This window comes from Zingiber officinale, chromosome 10A (assembly GCF_018446385.1).
Source record: "Zingiber officinale cultivar Zhangliang chromosome 10A, Zo_v1.1, whole genome shotgun sequence".
In the NCBI taxonomy this organism is placed as follows: Eukaryota; Viridiplantae; Streptophyta; class Magnoliopsida; order Zingiberales; family Zingiberaceae; genus Zingiber; species Zingiber officinale.
In genome coordinates this window covers 2,955,909-2,971,006 of record NC_056004.1, presented here as the reverse complement: position 1 = coordinate 2,971,006, position 15,098 = coordinate 2,955,909, and the positions used below count along the sequence as shown (strand labels likewise).

At 41.8% G+C, this 15,098-nt stretch overlaps 4 protein-coding genes across 5 annotated transcripts; 2 read left to right on the top strand and 2 right to left on the bottom strand.

Annotated features, from left to right (window-relative positions):
* Positions 1-568: 568 nt before the first annotated feature.
* On the top strand, positions 569-1,724 carry LOC122027303 (uncharacterized protein At3g17950-like). The gene is made up of 2 exons (XM_042586239.1): positions 569-866; positions 933-1,724. Exons 1-2 carry the CDS (start codon positions 792-794, stop codon positions 1,413-1,415), a joined length of 558 nt encoding a protein of 185 aa, XP_042442173.1. The 5' UTR covers positions 569-791; the 3' UTR covers positions 1,416-1,724.
* Positions 1,725-4,643: 2,919 nt separating this feature from the next.
* On the bottom strand, positions 4,644-5,568 carry LOC122028043 (HMG-Y-related protein A-like). The gene is made up of 2 exons (XM_042587066.1): positions 5,419-5,568; positions 4,644-5,334 (listed from the first exon to the last, which is right to left on the bottom strand). The coding sequence occupies exons 1-2, from the start codon at positions 5,461-5,463 to the stop codon at positions 4,855-4,857; spliced, it is 525 nt and encodes a 174-aa protein (XP_042443000.1). The 5' UTR covers positions 5,464-5,568; the 3' UTR covers positions 4,644-4,854.
* Positions 5,569-5,652: 84 nt separating this feature from the next.
* LOC122028044 (heavy metal-associated isoprenylated plant protein 25-like) lies at positions 5,653-7,085 on the top strand. Of its 2 annotated transcripts, none has more exons than XM_042587068.1 (3): positions 5,653-6,260; positions 6,347-6,428; positions 6,517-7,085. In XM_042587068.1, the coding sequence occupies exons 1-3, from the start codon at positions 6,249-6,251 to the stop codon at positions 6,711-6,713; spliced, it is 291 nt and encodes a 96-aa protein (XP_042443002.1). In that variant the 5' UTR covers positions 5,653-6,248; the 3' UTR covers positions 6,714-7,085. The 2 variants fall into 2 exon arrangements, with proteins under 2 accessions (XP_042443002.1, XP_042443001.1); XM_042587067.1 differs by having other exon boundaries at positions 5,653-6,264; positions 6,517-6,713.
* Positions 6,814-7,483, bottom strand: LOC122028045 (gibberellin-regulated protein 5-like). Its single transcript, XM_042587069.1, has 3 exons — positions 7,371-7,483; positions 7,269-7,299; positions 6,814-7,167 (listed from the first exon to the last, which is right to left on the bottom strand). The coding sequence occupies exons 1-3, from the start codon at positions 7,452-7,454 to the stop codon at positions 6,986-6,988; spliced, it is 297 nt and encodes a 98-aa protein (XP_042443003.1). The 5' UTR covers positions 7,455-7,483; the 3' UTR covers positions 6,814-6,985.
* Positions 7,484-15,098: the final 7,615 nt, after the last annotated feature.

Genomic DNA, 15,098 nt, shown 5'->3' with positions numbered 1-15,098 from the left:
TATTTGATTCAAAATAATATTTCTTGCAACCTATAAAGAATTTTTATATTTCTCAAATTTATTTATGATAAGAGATGGTTATAATTTGAATGCTAGACACCTAGGGGTCCTTTAGAAATTTGTAGGGACTACTTCAAATGATATATAGTTCACGTGCTGTGCTACTTCAAATTTCCCGCGCGCGGTCATCAAACTTCAGTTTTGATCAACTAATTTACCACTGAATTTCATCTGTTCTTTATAACGCTAAAAGGAATTACAGGAACGAACAGCTAGTTATCTAGAGATCGTGGAATCCAGACAAAAAATAATTTCATTTTCAATCGATATTAATGAACTAGACTATTCATGCTGCCCTCCGGAGCCGGTAAGGACGACGACGACTCAATTAAAAGCCAGGCCTCCTAAGTCCTATCATGGCTATTGTTGGATTCCACCATGATCGATGTCGTCTCGAGGACCACGGAATTTGTCCTGTCACACAAAAAACAAGTCCATATTTTTGGCTTGTGCATTTGTGCAAGAGAATATCCCAACTGTGGACTCTTAATAATTACAGGTAAATTTTCTGTAGAATTTCTTCGTATGGCTTTTGAAAATTGAACACGCATCGGAGATGATGAAGCTAACAGTGGAACGGCACACTTTCCTTGTGATTATGGGATGAATATTTTGGAGGGTAATTATGTCATTTAGCTTCGACTCTATTCTTCCTTCTCTCTTCCGCAACGTAATAAAAGTCCGAGGTTTTCTCCGATCTCCGTGGTCTGTCTATTGGAGTAGGAGGCTATATGGATCGGGACACCGACTTCATCCCTTCCTCTCCTTCCTTCTCGTCCCTTTCCTCCTCCGATCTCGACACCGAGGTAATATTAAGCTTCCTCTTTTTCTATTTCCGGTGATAACCTCTTTGCGGGTGGCAATTTACGCAGTCGACCAGCTCCTTCTTTCCCGACCGGAGCACCACCCTCGGCACGCTCATGGGCGTCTCGTTCGCAGCCACCGTCTCCGCCTCCCGCTCCGCCCGTCTTCCGTCTCGCCGCGAGCACGCCAGCGGGGGCGCCGCCGCGCGGCGTCCGAAGCCGAGGGCGGCGGAGCGGCGGCGGCGACGCGGGAGGAAGGGGAGCTGGTGGCGGCTCTGCCGCGACGAGATGTCCGGGCCGACCTCGCTGGGGGAGTTCCTGCAAGTGGAGCGGCGGATGGCGGGCGGAGACGTGGCGGACGGGCACTACGTCTTCGGCGGCGCCGCGGCCTCCGCCGCCGCGGAGCACGTGGCGGTGGGCGGAGGGCCGCTGTTCGCCGACGGCGTGGTGCTGCCTCCGGCTCCTCCGGCCGTGCGGCAGAGGCGGACGGAGTCGATGGGGCGGCTGCCGGCGCTGCTCATCCCTGGAATCTGCAGCGGCGGCGAGGGATAAACTTGCGATTTCGCGGCGCGTGGACAAGTTGCAGAACAACAAAAAAACTCTTTTTTTTCTTAAAAAAAAAAGAAATATCTTTAATTATTTCCTTCATTTTTTTAACTCTTATTTCTTGGCCTTTGCTTTACTTGTTTTTCTTCTTTTTTTAACTGTTTTTTTTTCATGGTGTGGCGTGAGAGACAAGAAAAGAAGCGTTGGGACACGAAGTATGATGTCGGTGGATTGGATCTAGCATTGGCACTGATTTGAAATTATTGTATAAAATAGGAGACAATTGGAATTTTATATGCATTGTTTGCTAGTAAATCCCTGTTCCACTGTAACAAAGTTAGTGCTACATTAAGTTTTAAATATTTTAGTAAAACGTTTTATCATTATAAAGTAATCTCTACTGTTTACCCGTGAAAAACTAACGAGGTGTCGCAGATATGCAAGGCGGGCGGGCACTTTCATTCCATGTTTGAAATGGAACGCTAGTAAAATGTTCAGCTCAATAAATAATAAATTGGTAAATGTGCCAAACAAATTGAAATTTGTAATTTTCAGATCAATAAATGTGGATTGCTCGACTTGAATTGGGAGAGTGAACTGATGGGCCAAAAGTACCCACTTGGCTTTAGAGCATTTATTTGAGATGAGTTCGACTCGGCTGTTGCATTGCTACTCTGCTCTACAGTAACAAAGCAAGTTACATAGCAACCTTCTAGTCTTTTTACTTGCAGAATCATTGGACACCATCAAGTTCCCACAAATCTATGCTGCCTACTACACAGTCTCATGACCCGGCAAGGCCAAAGGGGACATCATTGGTATGTCTAAACCATTTCTGAATTAATTAAAAGCATATATGAAATTAAACTAGTCTTAATTATCTGTAATTCCTGTTCATTACTGAATTCAGCTGCCAACCTGGGGATTCCATCTCCGGTGCCATATCTTTCTCTGTCCGAGTATGATGATGCCGTGCTGAAAGGTGTCAACTATGCTTCCGGTGGAGCAGGAATTCTCAATGAAACCGGAATCTATTTTGTCAGTTGTGTGTGTGTTTTTTTTTTTGCTTCATTGATCGATAAACTTTAGTGAGATGCGGGTTCACAGGTTGAATAAGCTCTCTGTTGTGAGAAGACAAAGGAAGCAATCACTCTCAAACTTGGAAGGATGGTGATACAGTGTATAATGAAGGATCTGATATGATAGGGTCAGTAGTCAAGATTAGAAGTTCTCCTGAGACTTAGACTCTCCCACCTTATAAGCACGGCTCTCGATCTATTCCCGATCGATCTCTTAATTGGTTGGGCCCAGGGCTAGGGCATGCCTCCTGGGCATCGTCTCATTTACTTCCGGCTGGCTTCTTAGCTAGTGCCGATTAGACTATTGTCAGGAGACTACTGTTAGAAAATCATAACAAATTATTAGAAAATAATAATTATTTATCAGAAAATATTTCAATACTCATCTTTTTACCCAATGTAAATCCACCGTATTTCATCCATCATCCGACATACCTTGACACCCAACATTCTCGTCCCCAGGGCGTAGCACAGCTGGGGGTGCATCGTTTCGTGACCGAAAGGTCCAGGGTTCGATCCTCGGGGTGTCATTGCCTGAGGTTAGCGTCCCGGCTATGCGCTTTCAGCTGTGTACCTGCATTTACCTCCCTCCATATTCGTGGGACCGGCTCTAGAGGGGTCGTTGATGTGACGGTTTCACATTTTTTTGACACCCAACATTCTCTGATACTTCATCATTGCGAAGGTTATGAGAAACAGTATAAAAAAGAAGACCCTCTCTATTGACTAGGTATCCGCACACATATACATCTACTATAGGGATCGCAATTTCACCCGAACCCGATGGAGGATCCGACATCCGACCCGAATGGAAGAGAATATGGAGGGACTATCAATACCCGATACCCGACCCGAATACCCGATTAAATAATATATATACATATATTAAAGAAATTTTCTTTTCATAAAATCAACTTACTATTTTTGTTGATATTAGGAGGAGACTATATAGATGTTTAATCTATTTTTTTTAATTATATATATATATATATATATATATATATATATTTAAATAGATTGTTAATTTTAATATATTTTTATTGAATGATAATAATTGGAAATAAAGAAAAAAAATTATAACTATAGAAGATATCCGATTATTTAATGGGTATGAATATATCCATCGGAGATCCTATACCCGATAGGTATGGGGACGAAGGATATAAAATCCGACTCATTATCATCCCTAATATACTATGGTACTACTATTTATTTTCTTCTACACTTTTCGTTTTGTGCTGCTCTTGACTTGAGTATCGGAAGACCTGCAATAAGAATTTCTTCTCTGATTCTCGTTCTAAAACTCTCATATAATCTCTCTGTGTGCGCAAATTCATGGATACCATGATGACCCTTCTTTCACCTCCATCCCCTCCGTTGTAAGATAAAAAGGCCTACAACGCTCTTATAGACCCTAGATCAAGTCTTCTTTTCGTCAATGTCTTTACTCTCATCACCAACTCTCCTATCCGGTTCAGCTTTCGGACATAATCAAGTGGCTTCTGAGAAACTAAGCAATGAAACTAAGCAATGAGGCCATCTTTTTAGTTGGCTGTGGTAAACCACAAAACCAAATTCTTCATAAATGCTATTTCATCAAGATAGATACATAATTGTGCACATATATATTTTTTTTCAGGAAGCAGTGACTATATCAACAACTTTCTTCAGCCATTTATTGCCGACGGACACATTTACACGCTCCAGGAATTCGAGGATCTCTTGAAAAATACTTTGGAACGCCCGTTAACGGCAAAGTTGACTCAATTCCAAGACATTGAATGATCACCTTTTGATGTTGTAGTTATGGCATAAAACTGAAATGAATGTGTTCGATGTTTCAAAAGGTTGTATTTTGCTGGGGCGAGGAAGGCGATCTTCCACGGACTGTCGCCCATGGGCTGCATTCTCTCTCATCCTGCTCTTGGACAAAATGCTCCTCTACGACCGTCCATGTTCGACAAAGTTTGCCTTCCGAAATTTTTGGTTCAAACTCAAGTCGTAGCTTGCACTTAAGCTCAAGGATGTCTCGGAAGTTACTTCGAGCATTAGTAATAGCATATTTAGAAGCCAATGGAAGCTAGTTTGAACAGTAGAGAAGGTATAAAGAAGTTAAATCTCATGCCAACACAGACAATCATACAGGAACAAGTTATAATCATAATTGGAGAGCAGTAATTAGCTTTTAGTGGGTCGTTATCAAAATATCACAATCAACCAAACCCTCTACACGCAGAGATTTCAAACTTAAACAAACCTTATGGCTACATCAGACGACGACTGAAAGTACAACTACCACAAGCAAGCAGTCAACGAGCGGTTAGCTTCAAATCCTGTCGAAGTGTCCCGGTTCGCTCCTGCTCCACTCAGACCGCTTCGGCCACGAGCGCGGTCTTCACCTTCGGAGGCCGCCCGCGCCCCCGCTTGACGCCGACCACAGCGGCACTCGTCCCCGAATCCGCGGCGCGGTCGGCCTTCGGAGGCCGGCCACGCGGGCGGGGAAACCCGGATGCCACCTTGGCGACGGCGTCGGCCAGCGGATCCTTCGGCTTCGGCGGCCGTCCACGAGGACGGGGCGAGGGAACCTCGGCGCCGGCGGCGAGCTCCGGCTTGGGCTTGGGCGGCCTGCCGCGGCCTCGCTTAGCGAGCGTGCTGGAAGCCGGCTTCGTGTAGTTTCCGTCGACGAGCAGGAGCTCCCCGTTCTCCTTCATGCGGTCGAGGTGCGTCGCCAGAAGCGACGAGTGGTCCGGCGGCAGGTCCTTTTGCTTGGACTCGATGTAGTCCGAAATGGCCGCCTTGTCGGCGCCGCCCCCTTCGCCCAGCGCTGCGATCGCTTCCATGATCATCTGCGACAAAGCAAGCCATCGATTAAGATTTCGCAGCGATCCATAAACAACCACCATGGAACTGTATATCATTAACCTACTCACCTCCGGGTATGCCCTGTTACCTTCTTCAGCGGCAGCAGTAGCCATGGCGCCGATTCAATTGAGAGGAGGAGGAGGAGAAACGGATCCAGAAGGGCAATAAAAAAGCAATCGAGATTGAATTGGTAAAGAACAAAAAATAAAATAAAAAATTAGAAGAAAAATAAAGGGCAGTGCACGTGAAGACGCTCGCTGAAGCAACGGCTGCGATGCGAGGACGCGACGCCCATCGAAGCGTCGGTCGTAGCTTAGGCGGTGGGCGCTGCGGATCGATGAGGTGGCCGGTTGCGGCGTTATATCTGGTTTTCGTAGGGATATGCCTTAATTAAGAAAGGCGCCTTTTTCTTCATAATATTTATTTGCACAATATATATTTGTTAAAATTAAAAAAAAAAAAAATTATGTCCAAAATTTGGATTAGATTTAGCAATATATCTCGTTAACGCATATTACATGATCATTTTCTTAATATTATTTGCGCGCGTGAAATCCCCTTCATCTCTGTTTTCCTGTTTCGACTACACATGGCCAGAAGAAGAGGAGAAACTACCGATTGGAGTTGCCCTCCACTCTTTGGTGACTTGGCTGATGGTGCAAGGGAATTGAACCGAAAGAAAAGGCAAAGAACAATCATAGCTTCAACTAGAATCGGATTCCGCCACACCAAACTGGAACTTCATAAAGGATGACCCTAAAGAGAGGCTCAGGCAAAAGGGAATTCTTTCCTTAATTATTCCCTCGACTTTAATAAATCATTGTCCCATCTTTATGGGTTATGGCGACCCTTTCCATAGTTCATCCCAACTCCATCTTGTGCGAAACACCCCTCTGCAATGTCACAGAAGGCAGGTTAATTAATTGCTGAATAATTACTCGATCATCATGAATATTTCTCAGCTCTTGTCATCCTTTTCTCTCTCTAATTTGTCAGTTCTATTGCATGACGATGAGAATGAACATCGACTGCGATGGCTGCTATCGTAAGATCCGCAGAGCTCTTCTTCAAATACAAGGTTAAATATATATCTTAACTTAATATATGATCTTAAATTTAATTTGTTCGTCCTATTCTTGACGGTGATCAACGTAGTTCTGATGCAGATTTGGAGAGCCATTTAATCGAGAAGAAGCAGAGCAGGGTGAGCGTGCGCGGGGTGTTCATCCCGCAGGAAATTGCGATAAGGATAAGGCAGAAGACTAATCGGCGAGTCGAGATATTGGAGATCAAGGAAATGGATGTTAGCCATGAGATCAGCAGTAGAACTACTGTAGCCCAGAGGCCCCCTCAAGTTAATTAGCCATTCTCGGTGTATTAATTATTTATAATTAAGAAGATTGTCTATCTTCTGAACTATAGATTTGATGTTATAGAAATACGAATAGTGCATGGAAGCAGGGTAACACGGAAGGGATTCACCATTTTAATTAACATGATCTCGCCTCCGGCATGCGTAAACAAAAGTTCCAAGTTTATCATAAATACTTAGCCAAATGGTAAATTAAGTAATTGGATCTTAATGGTGATCTTAATTCTCCATCTTCAACTCGAATGCTTTTGGTTATAACTTGTTCAAGGACACTTGGGGCGGCCTTCCTGCGTCTTCCAGTTGTTGTAGCAGGCGCAGGTCTCCTTGTTGCCGTAGGTGCCCGGCGGCACGCACAGGCACTTGGCGCAGCACTTCAGGCAGAAGAACATGCACGGCTTCTTGTGCGACGTCGCCGAGCATCGATACGCGCATTTCCCCTGACACTCTGCAATCCATGATCAACTAACCAATTTTAATTACCCTCGGCGCCCAATCCTCCTCCACACACCATTCCTGCATTCTAATTTCAGAAACAAACATAATTACCTCGTGGTTGAAGCTGACCGCCACTGACGCTCTGTTTGAAGAAACAATTAAAGAACATCAAGTATGCCGCGAATGGAACTAAGTCGATCGACCGTGACTCACCTCCGTGAGAGAGGACGCGAGGAGCAGCGCCAGGAGCAAGGGGCAGGAGAGAAATATCGAAGAAGAACGCGCAGCTGCCGCCATTGCTTAGTTAACTAGTAGCTAATGCTGATGATTGTGATAAAGGCTTGCCGTTTAAATAAAGGCGATCGGGCATTACGCACCTTTCTGGTACCAGAAACGACAAGGATCCGTTGACTAGATTGCGCAAGTGGTTCGGCGGTGAATCCGGCGAACAAACATGGTACGTACGTCGTCGGTGTTGCGGTGGGTGCGTGGTTATGGCCATGCATGTGATGTGAGGCGAGTTTGTTTCCGGCATTCGCTCGAGCACATGGTGTACTTTTTTACGTGGATTGCGGGACGACTTAATTGGCTATATATCGGCCTGTGCACATGCGGTCGTTCGTGTTCTTTCTTGTTATAGTTGATCGTATAGCGTATTAGATAGATGATTATCTTGATTGGGTGAACACTCTTAATTAAAAAAAATAGACTCCTAGACTCCATATGATTTTGTGTGTCAAAAGGAATATCAGTAATCGGGCTAGGAAAAAATCTCTGATGTAAATATTCTGACATTCAAGTCAATGATCAAACTCAAGGCAATAAATAATAGAACAAACAATGGTTATTGATGCGTTAAATTGTATAGTCTCGCATATTTGTGCTGGTAGATAGAAATCATCTTTTATAATGTTACTGTTTGTTTATACACGAATCTCAAAGGTTTCTACAAAAGGACAAACTATAAAAATACTTTGACACATGTTCCAAAATGGACTAGCAATTTCTCCGTTTGGCAAGGTGGAAGCTTCTAGTGTACAACTTACATATGGAATATTTTTCCATCCGTAGCACAAAATGTCAAAAATGAATGTGAGGTCGTTGAGTTGGGGGCCCTTAATATATTTAGTTGGTAAACTGACCGAGTCCCTCCTGTAGTTCACATTATTCAAGAGGAGTTGTTACCTTAGCGGAAGAATTCATTCCCTGGGAGGAGGTCCAGCTTTATCCTGATGGCCCTGAAAGCATCACTCACATATCAAGTGATCTATCGGCTGAAATCAAGTCGGATCTGGTCAAATGTCTAGTGCGCAACAAGGACGTCTTCGCTTGGTCCCCCCAAGAGCTATCGGGAGTCAAGCCCGAGGTAGCTGAGCACAAACTTCATCACTTGCTTGAGTTCCAGCCGATCAAGCAGAAGAAGAGGAACTTTTCGACCGAGCAAAATAGGACCATTCGGGCTGAAGTTGATTAGCTCTTAAAAGCAGGACACGTTAGAGAGATACACCAAGAGATCACCGTTAGAGAGGTATCCCTGGAAAATACTTGATTAATAAAGTAGTAAGGAACTTGTATTGGACTTCAAAATCATGCTTAATTTAAATTATGCATATTTCTAATTTCAATTTGATTTTATATTTGTGTTTTAATTGCCCAATGTGTTAAAATAAATTTTTTCATATAATTTTTGTTCAAAATTAATTAATTATTCATTTTTCCAAAAAAAAAATTTATTTCCTATCTATACAAAAAAAATTTAAATTTTTATGTGACAGTTGTATTATTTTTGTTTTAAATTATGTTTTTCAACTTAAAAATATTTCCAAGAGTTATTTTTAAAAACTTTATTTTTCAATAAAATCTTATTATGTTCTGTCCAACAAAATATTTTTAAAATTTTTTTATTAATATTTAATTTTCTATAAATTATTCATCTAAATACTAATATTTAATATTAAAAATTCTCGAACATTTAATTTTAAAAACTTTATTTTTTTTATAAAATTACTCTATTACACTCTAGAAAATTTCTCAAGTTTTTTTAAACCTTAAATATATTTTTAAGTATTTTTAAGAAAAATTCATCCTTCTATAGTAAATAATTTATTAATGCTTAAATTAATTTTATTTTCTCATAAAAATTTTCTACTTTGGATACGTGTACTTAACATTTATAAAAATTCTCGGATTTTTTTCAAAAAATAAAATAATTTTTGTTAAAAATTACTTTTTAATTAAAAAAATAGAATTTCGATAATAAATTTCAAAAATTTTTCCAAGTCTTAATCACTTTTTTTTACATTCCTTAAACTTTAATTTTAATTTAATTTAGCAAAACTCCTATTTATAATGCGATTAAAGTGGGAGAGTTTGAAGTTAAGTTTACGGGGAGGTATATTTTTATCAAATATTGCGTATCTAATGTTTTAAACTTGAATATTCATTTAATGTTTTTTTTTTTTTTTACCCTAACTTAACTTGAGTTGATCCATATCAAAAAGGGGGAGATTGTAAGTACCATGGGGTGGTTTTGATGTGATCAACCAAATCAAGTTAGCTCCTATTGTCTTTTGATGTCTTGTGTTTAAGTGTGTAGGAACTCAGAAGCACAAGAAGTTGAGCAAAAGACACAGGTAGCAAGAAGGACGACACAGAAGAGAGTCGACGGGCTCGGTGCATCCGAGGGCTGAAGCACTGCAGAAAAGTACGCTGGTGGACGAGAAGGAAGGGTGCGACGGTTCCGAGGGATGAGAAGTCGGAGCGAAAGGTTGCTCGAGAAGGCAGGAATTTGAGTTCGGGTGAAACTTATTCTGGATGGCTGAAATCACCGAAGTAAGTGGAGACAGAACAGAAGCCCGGACGAAAAGTCAACTTGCTGTTGACTTTGGTTCGGGCACCCGAACCACTTTGGGTGTTGAGAGCGCCCTTGGCTGTGGATGAAATTTGATCGAATCCGGGCGCCCGAAGTGGGTCCAAGCGCCTGGACCACAAAACTTATCTCTCGCCATGTTGTCGCGATCCGTTGCATCGTGGATAAAATTTTATCCACCCCAGGCGCCTGGAACCCTTCTAGATGTCTGGATCAACACTATAAATATAACCTGAATTTCAGTGATTGAAACACAACACTTGTAAACAATTTCTTTTTCTGGTATACTACTGTGTGAGCTGTCCACGTTGTAAGAGGCTACTTTGCCCAAAGGAAACTTTCATAGTGAACTTTATCTCCTGATTGCAAACCAAGTAAATCTTTTCTTATCTCTTTCTTTTAATTAATTAACTTCTTAATTTTTTTATACAAGTGTTTATTTTAATCAAGGTATAAGATCTTTTTATACAAGTGTTTATTTTAATCAAGGTATAAGATCAAGAAAGGTTTGAGTTTGCATTTTCAGGGCTATTAACCCCCTCTAGCTGGTGGCTAGAGGACCAACAGACTACTACAGTACCAATTGACTGCTACAATACCAGTAGACTGGTTTTCGCAGCTGTCGGACACAGAAACATTCTATGCCCCGCCCCAGTCGACTGGTCCAATTTCTGTCATGCCCCAGGTAGTCCCTGCCAGAAGAAATTTCGACAGAATCTTCCCTGTATGGGTGACAATATGAAACCATACTACATGCCCTCAGTGTTAGTTAGAGCCCTAGAGTCTATCATTTGATAATTGTATGGACTCATTGTATCATATTCTTGTATATTAATAAAGGCATTTGGATTTTGGTTATTATACTTACTTGTATTGGTGCCAAATAAACTAAGTATAATAATGTCCTTGAGTAGATGGTTCTCACCTATATCAATCGATTAGTTGAACCGATAGTGAGATGATATAGGGAACACTACTCTTAATCATTCCTAGTTGAGTATTAACATTCAGGGACAATGTTAATGCAATAAGACTAGCATGTAGGTCAACTCGATGACTTGATCTCACAAGTCATGGATATAGAGATATCAAGTTGACACATGGGTATACATTAGAGAATGTATACTGAATGACCCGCCATGAGAAAGTATCATGGATCATTATATGAGTGTCATATACTTTCTCATGTGGCTATTAGTATGACTATTAGTTCTTAGACCTGAAGTCACCATGGATCCCTACATAAGGAGTTATGTACTTTGGTTTCGTCAAATGTCACCCGTAACAGGGTGGACTATAAAGGCGATTACTGGGTATGTAACAAATTATGCAGAGGGATGTGAGTGATGTAGATGGGATCTATCCCTCCCATATGACGGGAGCGACATCAATATTCTTGATAGAGTTAGACCACGAAGTGCATGGCCATGCCCAAATGAGTCAACATTAGATGTTGAGCTCATTTGATCGAGTGAGTCTACTTGGAGTTCAAGATTTAGATTGATTAGAGGATGACACGGTCTATGCCTCATATTGATCAATCTAGATGTCTAGGATAGAAGGACAATGACATATATTGTGAGGAGTCACAATTAGTAGTCACAAGGTGATGTCGGATCTCGACATTCTTGTAACTTGGGTAGTAATGATGTGTTGCTAGATACCGCTCATTACTTATGCTCCTAAATGGGTTTAAGGCATTGCCAACGTTACAAGAACCTATAGGGTCACACACTTAGGACATTTAGATGGAGATTTGGTTCATATGATGAACCAAGAGGATTAGATTCATTTGATGAATCAAATTGGATTAAGGGTAATCCAAATTGGGCTAATTGAGTTAGACTTAAGTTGATTCATGTATTTAATAAGTCTAATTTAGATTATGACTCATTAGATCAATTTAATTTAATGAATTAGATTCATTATATTAAGTTGGCTTGAATCAAATGGTTAGATTAGATCAACCATGAGAGAGATTGAGTCAAGTTTTACTTGACTAGAGAGGAAGAGGAAGAGTCAAGTTTGACTTGACTCTTTGCCACATCATGAGTGAGGTGGCAAGATGTGGACCAATAGTGTTGTTCCACATCATCTTGTTTTGCCACCTCATGGAGGTTACAAGCCTCGATTGCATTTAATGTGGGTTGGCCACATTAAATGAGTGGAGGTTACTCATTTGCCACATCATTGTGAGGTGGCAAGATGTGGACCAATGGTAATGGTCCACATCTTCATGGTGTGCCACCTCATGGGAGTTACAAGACACCTCTTAATGGCCTCCACTTAATTGTAATTAAGTGAAAATGGGGGTTACATAACCAAATGTGGCCGGCCACTTTAGTGAGGGGAAGGAAATGAATTTTTGATTCAACTCCTCATTTACTCTTTTCTTCTTCCTCAAGCTCTCCCTCTCCCTCGCCTCTTTGCTTGGCCGAATCTCACCAAGGTGCTAGCACACCTTTTGTGTGAGGTTTCTCCACCTACGTGTCCGTGTGGATACTTCTAGAGGACCGGCGCTTGACGGTCTTGAGATCCGGCAACTCCTTGGAAGAGCGGGAACGCGAAAGGGCACGCAACAAGGGTAAAGTTCTCAACACATAGATCTAGGAGTAGATCTAAAGATTTTGAAACTCGTATTCGTATTTTCGTTCGATTTTTCCTTGCACGGATCTGTTGGCCTTGGGTGATTCGGGGTTTCCGCGACGCGAAAAGCGATTTTCGCGGCCCGAAAGACCCAACACTCAGAGCCACATATACCTCGGCCAACACGGCCGGAACAATAACAATAAAAGTAAACAAGCAAACCACGCAATTTTTATATTTCAGCCTCTAGCTGACACAACCACACAGTTTATATTAACTAAAACCTACTCCACTACAACGACGGAAAAGTTAAAACCACAACAGAGAAACCAATGCAACGGAAAAATAAGTGTAGTAGACCAAAACTTGATAAAAATCCTCGAGTAGAATCACACATCATAATTATATAGAAAAATACATAACAAGTAAATCAACACAAAAACAAGGAACCAAGTCCGTAAGCAGAAAATTGTCGCGACACCAAGTGGGGACTAGCGACTAGAATCTCCTGACGGCCTCAACCTGAAATAGATATGATCAATGGGATGAGTCCAACACTCAGCGGATATCAAGCTGACATGCATAATAAACTATAACTAATAGTAATAATCATGGAGTACAATTTCCTAGACAAAAGTTGAAAATGTAAAACTAAAAAAAAAGTTGAAGAAAACTATACTCACCAAGGCCTCCTATCCTGACATAAAGGTCGTCAGACCAGATATCTCATGTCTTCTGTATGCATGTCAATCATATGCATCCACCAAATATGCAGCAAACAAAGTACAGCAAACACAAGCAATAAATGTAATCATGCATATGATGCAAATGACATGTCCTGGTCACCCCTGACGCTAGTCAACCATCTCACACATGACGGTGAGACCGAGTGGGTAGGGCTATGACAACTGTGCACTTTGCCATCACTGCTCCTGATGAGTGACCGAGTTGACAGGATGCTGTCGGAGTACACCTATCCTCCTACCCCAAATCATAAGTGACGGAGCTCAATGCTCTCATCTCCCTGAGATAATCTAGAGGAGGGATCCTTGTCGGCTACCACGCTGTGTAACCACTACCCATGAATGGACCAACCGAACCTAACAGAGCAACCTGCTGCAACACACCCTACCTGAATAAAAACCACTAACCCATTAGTGGTTGTGTGTGCAGATCCATGTAACTGGCGATGTGCTCAACAATAATAGAGCCGACAATTGCTTAGCATGCAATCATGCAAGATGGTGCATGACACTAAGCATAAAAATCCTGACCATATTTACCTCCATAAAATATGTACAAAAAATAAATAGATCAAATAAACAGATTTAGGTACACGTGTCAGATATGGTAAATGTCTAGTCCGGTGTTTCATAAGGCATGGTATGTCACTACCTCTATGAGCATAAATAATCATGACAATAAACAAGAGGGTATAAAACATAAATGCAGAACAGATAAAAGCATGCAACATGTATCATGTAGTGACATACCAAAACAAAGATAAACATAATTATTACTAGAGACTATAACCTACTACGCATATCAACATGACATTATCAAAAGAGATAAGTCAAGGTACCCGCCTCAAAATGGATATCGTATCCGAAATAGATCCCATGTCGAGACGCCGTCTCGAATCAAAGTCCTGTAATATCAAACATATACGGATTTAGCTAATTCCCTTATGCATTAATTAGCTAACCATTAATCCAAATCCAATTAGGTTTAACTTAACCCATTTCACAACTACATTGGATTAGGTATCCCTAACAATCTACAATCAAATTTGATTAGATTAATATATGAACCAACCCAAAACTCACCCAAATTCTAAGACACCTCTATTGCCTCACAGCCGGAGATTCTTATTGTCAGACAATTGTGGTTAGAGCAAGGTGAAACTGAAATCCTGTCTATAGATCATATGGCCGAATCAGTAATGAATAAATACTAAAGCACCCACATCTGAGAATAAATCTCAAATTCTTAGTCCACAACCCTTAAACTAACAACTTACCCACAATCGATCATCGAATCTGGCCGAAACCATGTTGTTGGCCAGAAACAATGCTAGATGGGGAAATACAGACGGAAGCTCCACATCTGACCTGGGGATGGCTCAGCAGAACCTGGTTATCAGCAACCGGTGCTGGCAAGATCGGGTTGTGGAAGAGAAGAGGAGGCGGTATTAGGTAAAAGATGGATGGCTAGGGCACGAGGCCAGTCGTCGTTTGTCGCCGATGACATGTTGGGTGGCACCAATCAGCGGCGACATAGGGAGAAGTGGAAGGCGGACTGCGGAGAGGCTAGGGCAGAGGGTGAGGCGGTGTCGGCATCAACAATCGGTTGGCGAAGATGGTAGCACTAATCAGAGTGGCGCCTGGCGGTCAGTGGCATCAAAGATCGGAGCGACGTCGGCTGTGGCGACCGGGGGCGACGCGAGAGGCGATCGGTGACTTTGTGCAGAGGCAAGAGGAAGTGGG